Source organism: Hyperoodon ampullatus (genome assembly GCF_949752795.1).
Source record: "Hyperoodon ampullatus genome assembly, chromosome: 4".
Classification (NCBI taxonomy): domain Eukaryota; kingdom Metazoa; phylum Chordata; class Mammalia; order Artiodactyla; family Ziphiidae; genus Hyperoodon; species Hyperoodon ampullatus.
Window position 1 is genome coordinate 124,278,245 of NC_136917.1, and position 16,164 is coordinate 124,294,408.

At 34.5% G+C, this 16,164-nt stretch overlaps 1 protein-coding gene across 1 annotated transcript in view; it reads right to left on the reverse strand.

The window, feature by feature from the left end:
* Positions 1 to 16,164, reverse strand: part of CWC27 (CWC27 spliceosome associated cyclophilin) — a gene marked incomplete at its 5' end in the record, with an annotated part of 209,582 nt that overhangs the window by 52,865 nt on the left and 140,553 nt on the right. Inside the window, 2 exons of the mRNA XM_079701607.1 lie at positions 4,628 to 4,731; positions 9,044 to 9,153. Coding sequence (XP_079557733.1) covers positions 4,628 to 4,731; positions 9,044 to 9,153 — 214 coding nt within the window. The remainder of the gene's footprint in view (positions 1 to 4,627; positions 4,732 to 9,043; positions 9,154 to 16,164) is intronic.

Here is a 16,164-nt window from a genome sequence, read left to right on the forward strand (position 1 = left end):
ATAACGAGGTCTAAATGGGTCTAACAGTTTATAATCTTTTTTTTTTTAACATCTGCATTATTAAATTTTCACTGTTTTTCACTGTTTTGGATACTCAAGACAACTGGTACTTGATGCTTCCATGCTATGCTAACTTGGTTCTCAGAACTCCAGTCTTTAGCAGAAACAAACTGTCTGGCTGATAAGACTGATTTTTAATGCAAGCCAAGGTGTAGTAATAAAACTGAAAAAAAAAATCTAGATCATAAAGTTCTAACCCATAGGATTATCTTGGAGACTTTTTCAGCACCAAGAACAAGAATACTTAGAGCTGATGATCTTGCGGAGTTATGTTGGAATTTGTACCAGATATTAAAAACAGAAGCAAACCAGACTGTGTATTTTTTAAAAGTTTACAAGGGCAAAGCATTTCTTCTAAAATGTTATTCTCTTTCACTAACTGCTGTAAAGTACCTTAATTAATTCTTATGATTCTAACAGCCCTAAAAGCAAGTCATAAAAATGATATTTATTTGGGAGTATAAATTGGAATGACATTTTGTTAGGGCCATTTGAAAATATTTAGCAGAGCCTAACATGCATACCCACTGACTAAGCAATTCCAGTTTTAGAAATTTATCCTGAGAAAAGCAGCAATGACATAGATATAAGGATGTTCATTACAGTGCTGTGTATAATAATAAAAACTGGAAAGAGCCTAAATATCCAACAACATGGCACTGATCAAGTAAACCATGGTTCAGCATATAATGGAATACTATATGGTCACAGTACAGAATTCAAACAATATATCATAAAATTACGTACGGCAAGGAAAAGTACTCATTATATATTGCTGAGGGAAAAAAAACCAAGTTATAAAACTGTAGTATTATATTATCTCATTTCTACCTAAAATATGCATAAAAGTATGTGGAAGGGTATATATATATATATATATATATATATATATATATATATATATATATGTATATGTATATGTATATATGTATGTATAAATTAATATTTATTGTTGAGTTTGGGATCACTTCTTTTGCGGGATCTATACTCTGGTTTTTCTACAGTGAGTATCTTTTTTTTATATAATAAAAAATTAAAATATTTACTTGAGGCAACCATGCAGTTGTTAGTGTTTTCCTATTCTTATATTACTGAATACTGTATGTACTAAGGGAAAGTGGTGAAGGGGAGAGAGAGAAGAGGAAAAGGGAGGAAGACAGATAGACATTTATATTATTATTTTATCTTGTATGTTTGTTGTGAAGTTTTATGTTAACAATCTGGAAAGAATTTTCAATGGAACATAGTAGTGAATAGTTAATGTTCACAAGACTGCAGTCTACTCTCATAGATTTAATTTTTTCCCTCCCCTTAGAATGCCAATTTTGTTGTGTAAGGAGCAGGTGGCTTTCTTTTTTATAAGTCTCTCTACTGCCTTGTCAGACAGCTCTCAAAACTTTTTTTGGGAGCTAACCAAGCTTTATCTAACTAAACCCAAAATGGCATATGGACTTCATCCATATGGTCATATGAATCCTTTGGCTGATAACTCCTGCTATGTATCTAGTTGGTTTTATAAAATCCATGTTTGAAGAAGGTTTCTATAGCTATAAGAGTGTGTGATGCTGTGGGATGAAGGAATGTAGTGGCAAAGAGTCTCCTTTAGCTGCTATACTAGAATCTGGTGCCCGTCACTACCACTATCAAATATTGGCAGTATATATCCCAACAAAGGAAGAATGACAATAATTTTGAGTGAAAAATTTCTATCATGCATTTCAGCTTAGATCTACTAATAACACTTCCTTAAATGCCTTGTTAGACAGTGAAATCTGGGAATAATTATCAAACACCATATACAGTGTTTACAATAGAATCATATTTCTTTTCTTTCTCTCCCCCTCCCACTTTTTCTTTTTTTTTTTTTGCATAAAAAGTAGAATGCTGCTGAATGGTACCCAAATGTCTGTTGTATACTATGCCAATACAGCAGCTCAGCCAAAAATGTGAATAGAACAGTTTGCCAAGTAAAAGAAAACATAACAAATTGGTAATGGTTTCTATCTTGACAGAAAATGAAAATGATCCCTCAATGTGTGGTCACTCATGTGGACACATAAAAATGTCTTAGAAGCAATCATTTTACCTCAGATAACAGACCCTGACGGTGTAGTACAGCACTGGCTGACTTTCACTTCTTAGAAAAGCGGCAAGCGTGACCTACAAAATAGTCTGGGAACCATGTAATTTATGCATAACACACATGCACATGCCATGAAGTCATAATATTTGCTATAAATCATTTTGAATACAAGACTTCTTTTCTGAGTGGAGTATACTTTATGAGAGATGATCTAAATCACCAGAGACTTGATAAAGCTGAACTGGTTTATTTATGGACAGAAGTGATGCTGTTGCTTATCAGGTTATAAAATTTCAGTATTCTACAATGCAACAAAAAGGCTGTATATAAGTGCCCCCATGTATTCTGTAAGAATACTAAAGGTACTTTAATTAGATATTAGATTAAAAATATATACAAGAAGCATGTAGGTACATAGTGTAGAGTTCTGACTTTCTGGTTAGGTGACTGCAATTGCAAGCAGAAAGGAACCGCTGGTAATGGTTCCTTTACCCTATTTCCCCTTCCTTTACCACTTATTTTTGTTCCCCAGATGGAGAACTAGCCAATGTCATTGACCAGTGATCTTTTTTTCCCCCAATCTGGTGAAGTTTCCCCATTTGTTTAACTCTCTAATGAGGATGTTAGAACATTGACTGTATTGTGAAATCACATCAAAAACAAGAATGACACTTTCAAAAACACTAATTGATATCTGATGCTAATGAGGAATTCAAAATGACAGGATACTGAACCAAGGGACTAGGAAGAACCTTGGGAAGGTAAACGGTCTTGCCAAGTTGAAAGTAAATTTGAATCCTGTGGGTTATGAGTTTCAAGTGAAACTTCTGGGTTTAAATTTGTTGGTGACTTTCCTGTTCAATAAAAAAGGACTTAAATGGCTTACAAAAAGGTTAAAAAAACTTATTGGGCATCAAACTGCTCTTACAAAACACCATCTTGATGAGTTAAGTGTAAATGAATCAGAAACACATGGATCATATTTCCTTAAAAAATGCATATGGATTCAAAAATAAGGGGAAGAGGACTTGGCAAAACATTTTTTTGTGTGTAGTGGCTGAACCCAAAACACTTGAAAGATATTTTGAGACATTCAAAGAATCCAAAATAAAACTAAACCTGTCCAGTCATTTAAAAAAACAAAGTTTTTCTGTGCAATGTGCATTTATCTCTATGGGTCATTCAACACTCACTGAGCCTTCACCTTTGGCAAAGAACTATGGGAGGAGCCAGCTTCTGCCTTAAGCAACTTTGAATTTAAGTATAAACAAATACACATAAGTAATAGAAACCTATTAAAAGAGACCTAGGGTTTTACAAAAATTGGCATCATAACCCAGACCATACAGAAATCACATATCGAGAAATATACAAGTAATTCCAGGATCGTATGGTAGGTAGGATTCATCCCATTCAAATCATCATCACCCGGCCCTTTTGATTAAAGTTATATATAGTTGCAGAGCCTTACTTGCTTAAATGTTTTCTTAATAAGTGTTTTTATGTCTTTTTTAATATGTGTTCCAGCCCTCTTTCCTCCACCCTCTAGATTTGTGAGTGCTCAACAAATCTTGCTGACTGGTTTCCTGGAGGATGGGAGTGTTGAACAGAGTTTTGAAATAGGGGAGAGATGCTGTTTGGCAGAGAGGAGTGAGGCTATGATTCTAGGTTGGGGTAATGGCACATGTGACAGTTCAGAGGCTCCAGAGGGTGAGTCATGTGTGGGGGGTGACCCACTGGCTTGCTCGCAGCAATGTGCCTGAGCCAGGGTGTAGTGTGGGCGTGGAGGCAGTTAGGTGCGGGGAGGCCTAATATACTACATGTGGAGTCAGCTGGAGGGCAGAGGAGTGTGAGAAGAGAAAAGCACAGTGCTTACTCTTTTTTTTTTTTCCTTTTTGCCAGTATAGGATAAAGTGCTAAGCACAGGACACATACAAGTCATTAATCCCTTTAAGCACAGGACACATACAAGTCATTAATCCCTTTATTTCTTATCAGTGTCTTAAAAAGCTGAAAAATATCCAAAGATAAAAATAAGTTAACTATGCATGTATTGCTAGGATCCTGTAGGTCATAATTTGAAGAGGAACTTAGTAGGATTATGAAATGGACTAATGAGTTCTAAAATGTTTGTGGGAAAGTGTAAAAAGTTAATGACTCAGAATCTTTTAAGGCTGTTTTCTAGCTGTTCAACGTGAGTCTTATCTTTTCCACAATATTAGAAAGTTATTTAGGGCAAGGATAGGGTCATATAGTTCCTGTGTATTTTCTACTGGCTAGCCCAATACTGGGAATACACCAAGCACTAAATAAATGCTTACTGAACTGAAATGAAGTAAAAGGGTGCCAAGGCCCTATAATGATGAGGGTATAATGGAAGGTAAAGTCTGAAAAAAAAAGGGATGATATAGTAGAAATATCCTAATAGTGTCTCTGCTTTGAGCTTGTTTGTTCATGGTAATATAAAGAAATCAAAGGCCTTACCATCCTTCATCATCTTCTACTTCTGGTTCAGAAATGTCATTTTCAGGAGTTTCAGCAATTGCTTGAGTGAGTTTAGATTTAAACTGATTCAGCAGCGCAAGGGTCTGAAATAACAATTAGACTGCTAAGTTTCCTGATAAGGATAAATATAATTTCAGAAGAGACATTTAAATTTGGTAGAAAAGAAAATATCCTTCCAGGATGTAAAACACTTAATTTTTTTAATTTTGAAGGAAAATAACAAAACTGCCTTCCAGCTGCAACAGTGATTGATATTCACAAACCTTGACATTGCCCCATTTGCACTTGCACTGACATTTTCCCTCAGGGATATGTGACTATTTTCTGATTTGGGGAAAATAAATTTGTTTATGTAGAAGATGTTTAAACTTTAAAATGCATGCTTACTAATAGCCAAGTTTTTAATGTCCACAAGATAGGGAGGTACTTCACTAAGACATGTGAAATCAAAAACAAAACACCAAAAACAAATAGTATTGAACAAATTTCCAAAAATATAAAAATGTCAGTGTTGGGGAAGGTGAAATGAATGAACATGTTAATTGTTGGAAGGTGCGTAAATTGGAGTGACATCTTTGGAAAGTTTTTTATACATATCAGAAACTTTAAAATGATCCTTCCCTTTGATTCAATAATTCCAATCCTGGGAATACATGTAGAAAAATAATCTGAAACACTGAAAATGGCTTATGCAAAAGATGTGCACTGCAGCAATATTCATACAAGTGAAAAATCGAAACATGTTAAATGTCTATTAATAAGGAGCTAGATAAATTTGGTAAAAAGCAGTGAATATGTGATTACACTATTATTAAAATTATACACAAGAAATATTATATTCTTTTGTTAAGTGAAAGAAGTAGGATATAAATATCACGTTGAGTGTGTTTTTGTAAAAAAGGGACTATTTCTCTGATATTTTTATTTTTGGCTCCAATGCTCTTTGTAGGTAAAAGGAAACAGCAGGTGCCTGAAATTTTAATCACATTGTCCCCTGGCTATACCTTAACAGTTTGCTTCAGAATTTGAGCAGAGAGTCAGAAATTAGAGAAATGTTTTTTTATTCTATAGTTTTAAAAAGTACATAACTGTGAAATGGGATAAAGTACTACCTTGTCTAAAAAAATCAAGTTTCTAATTAAGATGCTGGTACACTGAATTAAGTACTAAAATACAGTTGACCCTTAAACAACATGAGTGTTAGGGGCACCAACCCTCTGAGCAGTTGAAAATCCACTCATAACTTTACAGCCAGCTCTCCCTCTACATTGGTGGTTATGCAACCAACTGCAGTTGGTCTAGAACTGTAGTACATATTTACTGAAAGAAATTCACATATAAGTGGACCCACAAAGTTCAAAGCTGTGTTGTTCAAGGGCCAACTGTACTTACATTTCATAAGGAAAAATGTGTGTGATAGTTCAATATGTGAATAACAAATATAATAAAGAATCACAGTAACTTGGAGGCTCCAGAATTTATCTAAAATATCATTAAGACCATGGTTCATAAAAAAATTAAGTAGGTTTTGGTGGTCTAGAACCTAAACTCAATAAAGACAGGTGATGTCAAAATGTCTGCAAGAAAGAAAGGCAGTTATTGCTAAAAAATGATAGTGAAAAGTGCCTTATATGCTTCTGCAAAATTTAATGCCCACATGGACAACGGTGGAAAATATATACATTACCATAGTTGCTGAATGAGATGAGTTTTACGGAAAAACTATAAATTCTATAGAATATTCTCATAGGCATTCTGAGGGCTGCTAGCCTGTGAAGGTTTAGATATTTTATCTGTTTCTAGAGTAGCAATTATAGGACTAAGCTCTTCAAACAATGTTAACAGATAAAGAAAACATCCTTTGTTTTAAAACCTTATTCATTAAAAGAAACTTTCACCTACAAACTTTTAATGTATTTGCTTTATAATAAGAAAAGTGATTATTGTAGAAATATTAGAAAACAAAGAGAAGCAAAACAAAAATATCTATTATCCCACCACTAAGAATAAGTAACCATTGTGGACATTTGGTATATATCCTTCAAGGCTTCTTAAGTGTTTCTGTGTGTGTATATATCTATATATTATATAAATATATACCTCTACATGTCTATCTCTATATCTATCTATCTATCTATCTATCTATCTATGATTTAAAAGCAAACCCCATCAATTTTTCATGGTGGATTTTCACACACTTGGAAACGTCTTTTCTGAGGGCATAAAGAAAAATGAAAACAAAGGAGACCTCTTAGTGGAATGAAATTTTAAAACTTCCTAGAAAACTGCGCTAGACCTGGATTTTATTCTTTTGAGTTGGAAGTGGCGAGGCAGTCTGCTTTTAGAGCCAATTAACGTGCTACTGGTATTTGCTCAAAGGAGGACTGGGACTATGACAAACAAAAAAACATCCTCTCAGCCTTTCTTAATTTCTCCTATATTCAAGATTGGACTTTCTCTAGTTGCATTCGAAAGGCAAGAAAGGACACTAGGCAGAAAAGCTAACACCACAAAAAAAAAATGGGGCCCAATATAGGTTGAAGAAGATAGGATCTGCATGGAGGCATTTCTGTTTGGCATCTCCAGGGGAATTAGTCTTCTGGCTTTTGCTAAAGGAATGAAGGGCCAACCATTAACAGCGTGCTCTTCAGCACAGAGCAAGCCTTCCCGGCATGAAGAAGCTGTGTTGAAGGGGCCTGCCCTGGCACACTTTGTGCATGCATATCTACACAGAAGAGTCTCTCAAATGGCCTCTGTGCTGCCTGTCCTGCCCCGGGTCCAGTCTACTCTCCATACTACAGCCAGGTTGGAGGGATCTTCCCATAGTGCAAATGAGATCATATCACCTCCTTCCTTTGATGGCTCCCAACTGCTCTTAGGGTAAATCTCAACTCCATAATATGGCTCAAAAATATCTTGTGTGAACTGGTTCCTGCTTACCTCTCCAGCCTCATCTCTTTCTTTCTCTTAGTCTAAGTTCCAGTCATACTTAACATCTTTTAGTTCTTTGCAAAAGAGGACAAAGACTCCTCATATACTGTCCCTTTAGTCTAGCCATGTTATGTCCTATCCAACCCTCAAAGCTCAGCTGACAAATCATTTTCTCAGGGAGGCCTTCCCAGATTCTTATGCCATGTTAGGTCCTACTGTTATACACTGACATAGTTTCCTGTATCTAACCTGTCATAATGTTCACCCCCTTTTATTAGTATTACTTAACTGCCTCTTTTTCCTGATAGCTCAGAGAAGACAGGGATGTTTCTACCTCATTTACCACCAAATACAGTGATTAGGACATGGTAGATTCTTAATAATTATTTACTAGGAGGGAAGAAAGAGGAATGCAAGAATAAGAGTGATCCTTCACATCTTTAGGTAGTACATTCAGAGGACTTTGTGACTCCATGAAAACAAGTTAATAAAGTACTTTTTCTTAATTTCATTTGATGTGCCATTTCTTTTGAAAACTGCATGTTAGTTCTCTGTAATTACAATTTCCTATACCTGAATTCTTGTTGAATTTTCCTTATGATCATTTTCACGCTGGGCACTGATGCATGATCTTCCTTACCAGTAATTAGGTGTCATTTATAATATAGTTCCTGATTAGATTAATTTATTCAAACAGGCTTGGGCTTTTTAATTTACTTTTATTTTGCCTATTTTATTTATATGCCTAAAATGGCATGTTCTCATGTATATATGGCAGCACCGAATATAAGTAATTTTGGTCTGCCCCCTAGCTTTTCAACATAAAGAGCTGCTGAAGAGATTCATTTTATCAAGTGCCAAGTGCTGCATGGTGTTGACTCCCAAATTGATGAGCTTGCTTCCTGTCTCTTTTTTATTCTTGATTTCTGACAATCCTCTTATATTACTACTTAAAGATTCAGGAATGACTTTCAGTAAGCAGACTTTCATGGTATTATTTATGGTAGAAGTCAACTAGCTGACAAAGTGCCTTATTTACAGGCACTGTACAATTTCAAGTGGAGCTGCCTAGACAGCAGGTGAGATGCTGATCCAGAAGAGATACCTTCATCATTTATAATCACCCCATCTCATAATATTCACTTAGTCAAAGGTTCTACCTGAGTATCTGGTAATATGTGGTTTTACTATGTGCCTTCCTGTGTTTAATAAGGGAGTACAAGGTTGAAACCTGAAAGTTTTAGGCTTTATGCCTTTATGTCAGGAAAGAACTCTGTCATCTGGATCTTTGCTTAAGTGGCCAAGGTCCTTGTCACTTCACCCCTATATTAATATATCCTTAATATATCCATTTTTAAGAGGTGATGTTTCCCCTTGTGTATAATCAAATTAGGCTCCATTAACAACACTTGAAGACAATTAAGAGGCAATGAACTGTGTATGGATTTTGGTTTGTGAAGTTACCTGGTCTTCACGGGAAGTTCCCTTCTTTGCCTGCTGCTTCCTCAAAGCTTCATACTTTTGCTTTTCTCGTCTGTATTCTGCAACAGCACCATCTGGAGCAGCCTCTTCCTCTGAGGAATAATAGAATAGTCTTAGGATAAATAGTAAAAAGGCTCTATGGAAGCTCCACAATGATTACCTAGATTAGAAAGTGATTGATGTTAATTTATCAACCAATTTTATAAACATCTTTATTATATACTGTACTATTGTAGTTGTTCTCAACTGTATTGATTTGACTATAAAATCATCTATCTCACTTTTTTTCTTCAGTTAATTTTTTTAAATTTTTTATTTTATATTGGAGTATAGTTGATTAACAATGTTGTGTTAGTTTCAGGTGTACAGCAAAGTGACTCAGTTATACACATACATGTATCTATTCTTTTTCAAATTCTTTTCCCATTTAGGTTGTTACATAATATTGACCAGAGTTCCCTGTGCTATACAGTAGGTCCTTGTTGGTTATCCATTTTAAATACAGCAGTGTGTACATGTCAATCCTCAACTCCCTAACTATCCCTCCCCCTAACCCTTCCCCCTGTCTATCTCACTTTTAAAATAAGTAAGGTATTCCTAAAGTTCAGCAATACCATTTTACATTATTCTCTTGCCTTATAAGATATAATCTTTCAATACTGGTTGATTTTCCAATTACCTGCCACTTTTGCTCCCCAGTTAAAATAATAACAACAACAAACAATTTCAATTTAATGGCATCATAAAATATAAATATATCTAATAAAAAATCAGTTAGGACAGTTACCTAGAGCAGATAGAAATAATTTTTGCTAAATTAGAAATTAGAAAAAAAAATCTATGGATTTGATCCTGCAATAATTCCATACAAACAAAGATTAGCTAACATCTGGGTTCACAGAATACAGGTTTGCCTAAGAAAAAAAAACGTACTAACATTTTACAGTATGTTACATTTATATATATTAATGAAAATTTGTGACTTAAGGAAAAAAAAACCCAAAAACCTATCTCTTCTCATCTTTGACTGGCAAACCAAGATGAGCCAGTTGAAATCAAGAATACCAGTAATCTTTCTATTCAAGCCTTGGTTTGTTGCTTGCCTCTTTGTTGCCTAGTTTGAGGAAAATAATTAATGTGTAATGTATTAATGATCAGCCATTTTGTTCAAGAGATTGTTTAGTTAAAAAAAAATGTGTGAACTAAGAAACAAGTAGTCTTTTTATGTTTACCTAATATGATTTTGATGTGGGTCAAAGGGTACAAAGATTCAATTATGTGGGATAGAAAAGTCTGGAGATCTAATGTACAGCATGGTAACTACAGTTAATAATACTGTATCGTATAATTAAAATTTGCTAAGAAAGTTGATCACCACACATACACACACACACAAACTGTAACTTTGTAAGGTGATGGATATGTTAATTAGCTAGACTGTGGTAATCATTTAACAATGGTTTCTCTAGTTCTTAGTCTTCTGAGATATTTAATTGTCTGGCTTTAGGATGTCTTTCCTCTCCTCCTGTTTTTATTTCTAGCCAAAATGAATAGGCAAACAGCTTGAGAATAGCTGTGAAATCAGCTGACCTTTCATTATATACATCTGTGATACCAAGATTAAGCCTGCTAAGGTTCCATCTGGACTGCATGGAAACTATAACCCAAACACTTCTACATGGTACACAGAGTCAAACACAATGATATCTGCTGCACAAACTCAACTGTGTGAAAAATATGGTCAACTCTTCTATTTCCTAACTGGGTATATCATATCAGTATAAACTACTTCTGTTTATAGTGTGATCAAATGTTCAGAGCACATTCATTTTTCATGTTTTTATTTCTCAACACTATACTCTGAGTAATTTCCTTAGCTCTATATTTCAGTTCACTAATTCTCTGTTTAGTTGTATCTAATCAGTTTTTAAGATATAAACTGAGTCATTGATTTTAATAATCATAGCTTAAAATTCTAGACACTTGTTATGTTTTATCTTTCAGATTATTCTTGGGGATCCTTCTATTATGTCTTCTGACTCTCTCCCCAGAGTGGTTATTTCCCCATGTGTTTTCTAATTTTTGACTGTGCATGTACCTACAGCTAGAGCTACATCTTCATCATGCTCCATAGGAATCCTTGGCACCCAGGATTACGTAAGGAGTCCTACAGAGAGCTTTTGCATTTGTTTCTACCAGGAAATTAAGGGGTTTCATTAGTGCACAGCCATTTTTTCCCCAAGTTAATTTCCTGGCTTAGGGTTCCTGTACCATATAGGCAGTGTACATTCAGACTTTATAGCTGTGCCTTGTAGAGTTTTAGAGTTTTGATTTCTTTTATGATAGACTTTTTTTTTTCCTCCCACACAGAGCTCTGAAAAATGACATGCTTCTTTGTGGCCTTCCTGACCAGGTGGACAGTTTTTTTAGTTCCTTCCTCTCTTGATCCAAGACTATATCTCTGTCCAAGTGTGAGATTAAAACCTCAGCTTCTAGCTATCAGAGCCTACATCTGGTTCCAATATCCCCCTGGGCAACTATAGTGTCAACTTGCCCACTTAATGCTCTGGTTATGCCTCACCTTTGTTTCTGGTATGTAGGAATTTTCTTTTCTTTCTTACCTTCTCTCTCTCTCCACTCCCTTTCACTTTCCCTCACCCTGCCAGCCCCCTCTCTGTCTCTTTCAAGCTTAGCTAAGTGTTTAAATTGGGCTGGATCATATTTTATCCAGAATTTCTATATATTTGTAGAAGGAGAAAGTTCTGTCTTAACTCAGTCCATGTTGCCAGAACAGGAAGTAGCACATTCATTTCTCATGTACTTGAATGCCCCTGAATAAACAAAAATTGAATAAGTGACTGGATGATTTTAGTCACATAAAACTAGCTAATAAAATATAAAAGGAGTTGGAAAAAAATCAGTTTAGTACAGAGTGCTCTACTTCTGCTTTTCTTAAAAATCTCAATATATGCTGCATGATAATTTATAAATAATGATGCAGTATGACAACTATTTGTTATTAACTGAAATTTCTATAAAATATATGCTAAATAAATAGGAATGAAGAATGGAGGGAAAAAGAACATTTAGTAAAAACCTACTATCTGTTAGGTACCATGCTAAGGTTCTTTGACTATCCATGAAGAAAGTATCTATAAATCTATTTTACAAATTAGGAAACAGGATAAGACCACAATTAGAATATACGAAAGCTGGAACTTGAAGCCAGGTCTCTATGATACTAAAATCCCACACTGTGCCCTACTGTCTTCAATTAAAACTTCAGTTCAGAAAATAAAATTTAGTAAGTGCTGCCCACATGCCTGACACTCTAGGAATGCTATGAACGATATCTAAAGCATACATGATGCAGGCTTTTCATTCTAGAAAGTAATCTAAAGAGTAAAATAAACATAATATATGTAAAATAGTTAAGAAATCAAGCCATTGATTGTAAGTATTATGTTGCTGATTCTTGGGTAGAATATTAGCCACCTAGAGAGGAGTTAAAGCTTACCCATGTGGTAGTGTTAGAATAAAAAAATTTTAATATCTTAGTGACCTCTGAGATAATATTAGGAAATATATATACAAAGGTTTGGTGACAAGAATGTCCAACAACACTATAACCATCAATTTACTACTAGAGCATCAGTTTGCTAGAGCAATAGAACTTAGCTAGTGTCCCATGTGGATTAGCAGCAGAACTTGGGCTAAAACTTATGTTCTGACATAAGTTTTGGTGACAATCTGTAATAAGACTGAAGGTTCAATACTGCACTTTTCCCCCTGCGTGTTATAAAGAATGTCTCTAACTGTTCCCTAAGAACTAGTCAGAAACATAATCTTTGTTCCACTTGAATCTCTTCATTACAAAACCTTTTTGTTCTGAGCATAAAGAAGTGATGACTACTCAATTATTGGTTACTTAGCTAATGAACCAATGGTATCCATCTATTACAAATCTCATTTTATAGATAAAAGGGCTTATATCCTCTACTGTCTCAGTACCAGAGCTCAAGGAGCTAAAAGCTTCAAGTAGCTGCACGTTCATTCATTGTTATAAAAAGTTTAGTAAGTGATTATTATGTGTCAGAAACTGTTAATAAAGCTACTTATAAATGATTTTAAATAGATCTAGATCCACTATTTCAAGGAAATTTTTGAAAAATTCCCATAATAAATAAAAACTTTTATATAAATAAAGGTAAATGTTATTTACTAGTGATAATAGTAAACAACATTTGAAAACAAAAGGGACAGACTTTAGTGTATATAGAAAAATACCAAAGCTACTGACATCTCATCATACTTTGTATCTCGTCATACTTTCTGGAAGCTACAAAGTATGTTTTAATCAAATTTTATACATACCAGATCTTAAATTAATTCTAGGAAAAGTACCAGACTTGAAAATAGCTAGCATGATAGCTAACATTTCAAGTACTCACTATGTGCCAGATACTAGTACCTTGAATTACTTGTTTAATCCTCATAACCAACAACCCTATAAGGAAGTCATATTATTAACCCCATTTTGCTGATAAGGTAACTAGGGCAGTAAGAGGTTAGATAACTTATCTCAGGGATTATAAACACGAGAATAAGAAACCATGCAGTCTAGCCCTAAAGTACAGCCTATTTAACCAGCTTGCTTATTTCTTCTTCATGTCTGAAACACAAGAAAACTTAGAAGAAAATATTCCAATCCGACATAAAAAGGCATCAGGTCACCATACTGGATGTGTCCTGATGAAATAAAGTCCTACCAAAAAAAGGTCCTGAATTCCTACCAGACCATAATAAATGGGAACTGCAGTCTGCCAAACAGTGGGTTAATGAAAATAATTTCCTAGAAAGAGTTCTTTATGGCTTTTCTTGATTCTCCATAATTAATCATATATTGTCCTCATTTGAGTTTTTAAACACTTTGTAGATGCTAACTTCGTTATATCAGAACTGCCTCTTTGTACTGCCCCCCTCGGCTATAAACTCAAATGGCAGGGACAGTGCCCTGTTTGTGGACTAGTATATTCCTTGCATATAGTATGTACTCAATAAATAGTAGCTGAATGGACAAATGAACAGAGTGATCATTTTTAGATCTTAAATTACAACAGTGTGCATGGTTGCCTTATAGCTCTTGCTGGATAGAATGGCTCCTTGAGGGTCTTGTAGGGGGTTAGGTCCCCTAGTGTACAAATACTTTTTCTGTAGATAGCTGCCTAATTAAGTTGAGTTGTAAGGAATTAGATGATTTCTGACACATTAAATAGAGGTGAGAGGAGTAAAAGTCAACTTAAAGGCAATTATCCCTGATCAAGCCCTTGAGCAGTGAGCTTTCTGAGTAGAATCCCTGTAAGAGCTGCAGCCATTCATTGCAGCCATTGAATGAATGTAGCCATTCATTGAGGCTTCATCTCCTTGAGGAGCTACTGGGGAGAAACTACATATCCTCCATCCCAGTCAAAATGCCTGTTTTTTGGTTTGTTTTAGTAAGAAAATCCATTATAGAAATGATAACAGTGGGAATATTCTGTGACATTAAAATGAGAGCCTACATATAATATATTCATAGCTATAATCCATAATATTTATTGAGTGAACCTGTACTAATTTTATTTTGAAGATAATTGAAAGTGTTTAGATGATATCTTAAAAAGATGAATAAGAAGAAAACTGTTTTCTCTATCCAGTGAAACTGCTCAAATAAAAACTAATTCACAATAAAGAAATTATATAATGGAGGTATCTATGTGCACATTTATGAAGAGTAGGTAGAAGTTTAGGCAAAGACTGGGCTAAAAGTTTAATTTTTTCTGTACTATGAACTAAAGTAAGAAATCTGCAATTTATTAATTTCATTTAACCTATTTTTATTTTCAGCATATTTTTAATTCTACAAATCAAACAATGCTGGCTCCATCTGGTGGTCAAAATAAGCCTCTGTAGCTTCATGAAAATTAGTCAAAAGTGGTTAAATAATTTAGGAACTACATGAAATAATATGCTTGAACATTGAACATTGAGGTATGCTTCAGCACCAAATGTTAAGTGGAATTGTCTACATTTACACAAATTTTTAATTTTTCTTTCTCTGTTGTTCATCCTAGCCTCATTTCTTCATGTTATTTTGGAGCTTAAAATAATTCTCAAAAGAAAGTAATATAGAATATTTTCCTCTGTGTTTTTCTATTAGCTGATTTGAGAACTCTGAAGGTAACACATTATAAAACAGTTAAATTTATCCACATTTTTAGACTGTATTCCATTTTGGAATATAAACTATTAAAATACTGATTTTCAGTTGTATTTTCCATTAGGCACTTCCAGGAGGGCTGGCTAGTGAACATATGATAGTTCATATCTAGGGGGGTCTAAATATTCATATTCTATTGGCTATTTAATCTTAAGTTTTAAATTTAGTACAAAAGGAGTATGTCCAGAATCACAAGACAAAAATATTAATACTAAGAAGTTCTTAGAGGGTAATAACTTGCTCATTTTACAGATGAGAAAACTGAGGCTCAGCGAGGTTAAGTGATTATGCCAAGCTGGGAATATCAGAAACCAGATTTTTTGATAACCCAATGTTGTTTCCTCTCTATATACACTGCTATGTGTACTTTCTCTTTGTAGTACATAATCACTGCAGATATATGTCATTACAATCTAACAATCACTTTGAAATTCTATACAGTTGTCCCTCAGTATCTGTGGGGAATTGGTTCCAGGACCCCCAATGCCCATACTGAAATCCAAGGATGCTCAAGTTCCTTATATTTGCATATAACCTATGTACATCCTCCCATATCCTTTAAATCAACTCTAGATTACTCATAATATCTAATACAATGTAAATGCTACGTAAATAGTTGCTGGTGTGCAGCAAATTCAAGTTTTGCTTTCTGGAACTTTCTGGAATTTTTTTCTTCCCAGAATATGGTCTACCGAAGGTTGGCTGAATCGGTGGATGGGGAACCCATGGATATGGAGGGCTGACTGTACATTTACAGTACAGTGTGACCATTTATAAAATGGCATGAATATCCAATATAGGTGTAGTTCTCTAATTAGAAGTTTTCTTAATTTTTACTTTTGTT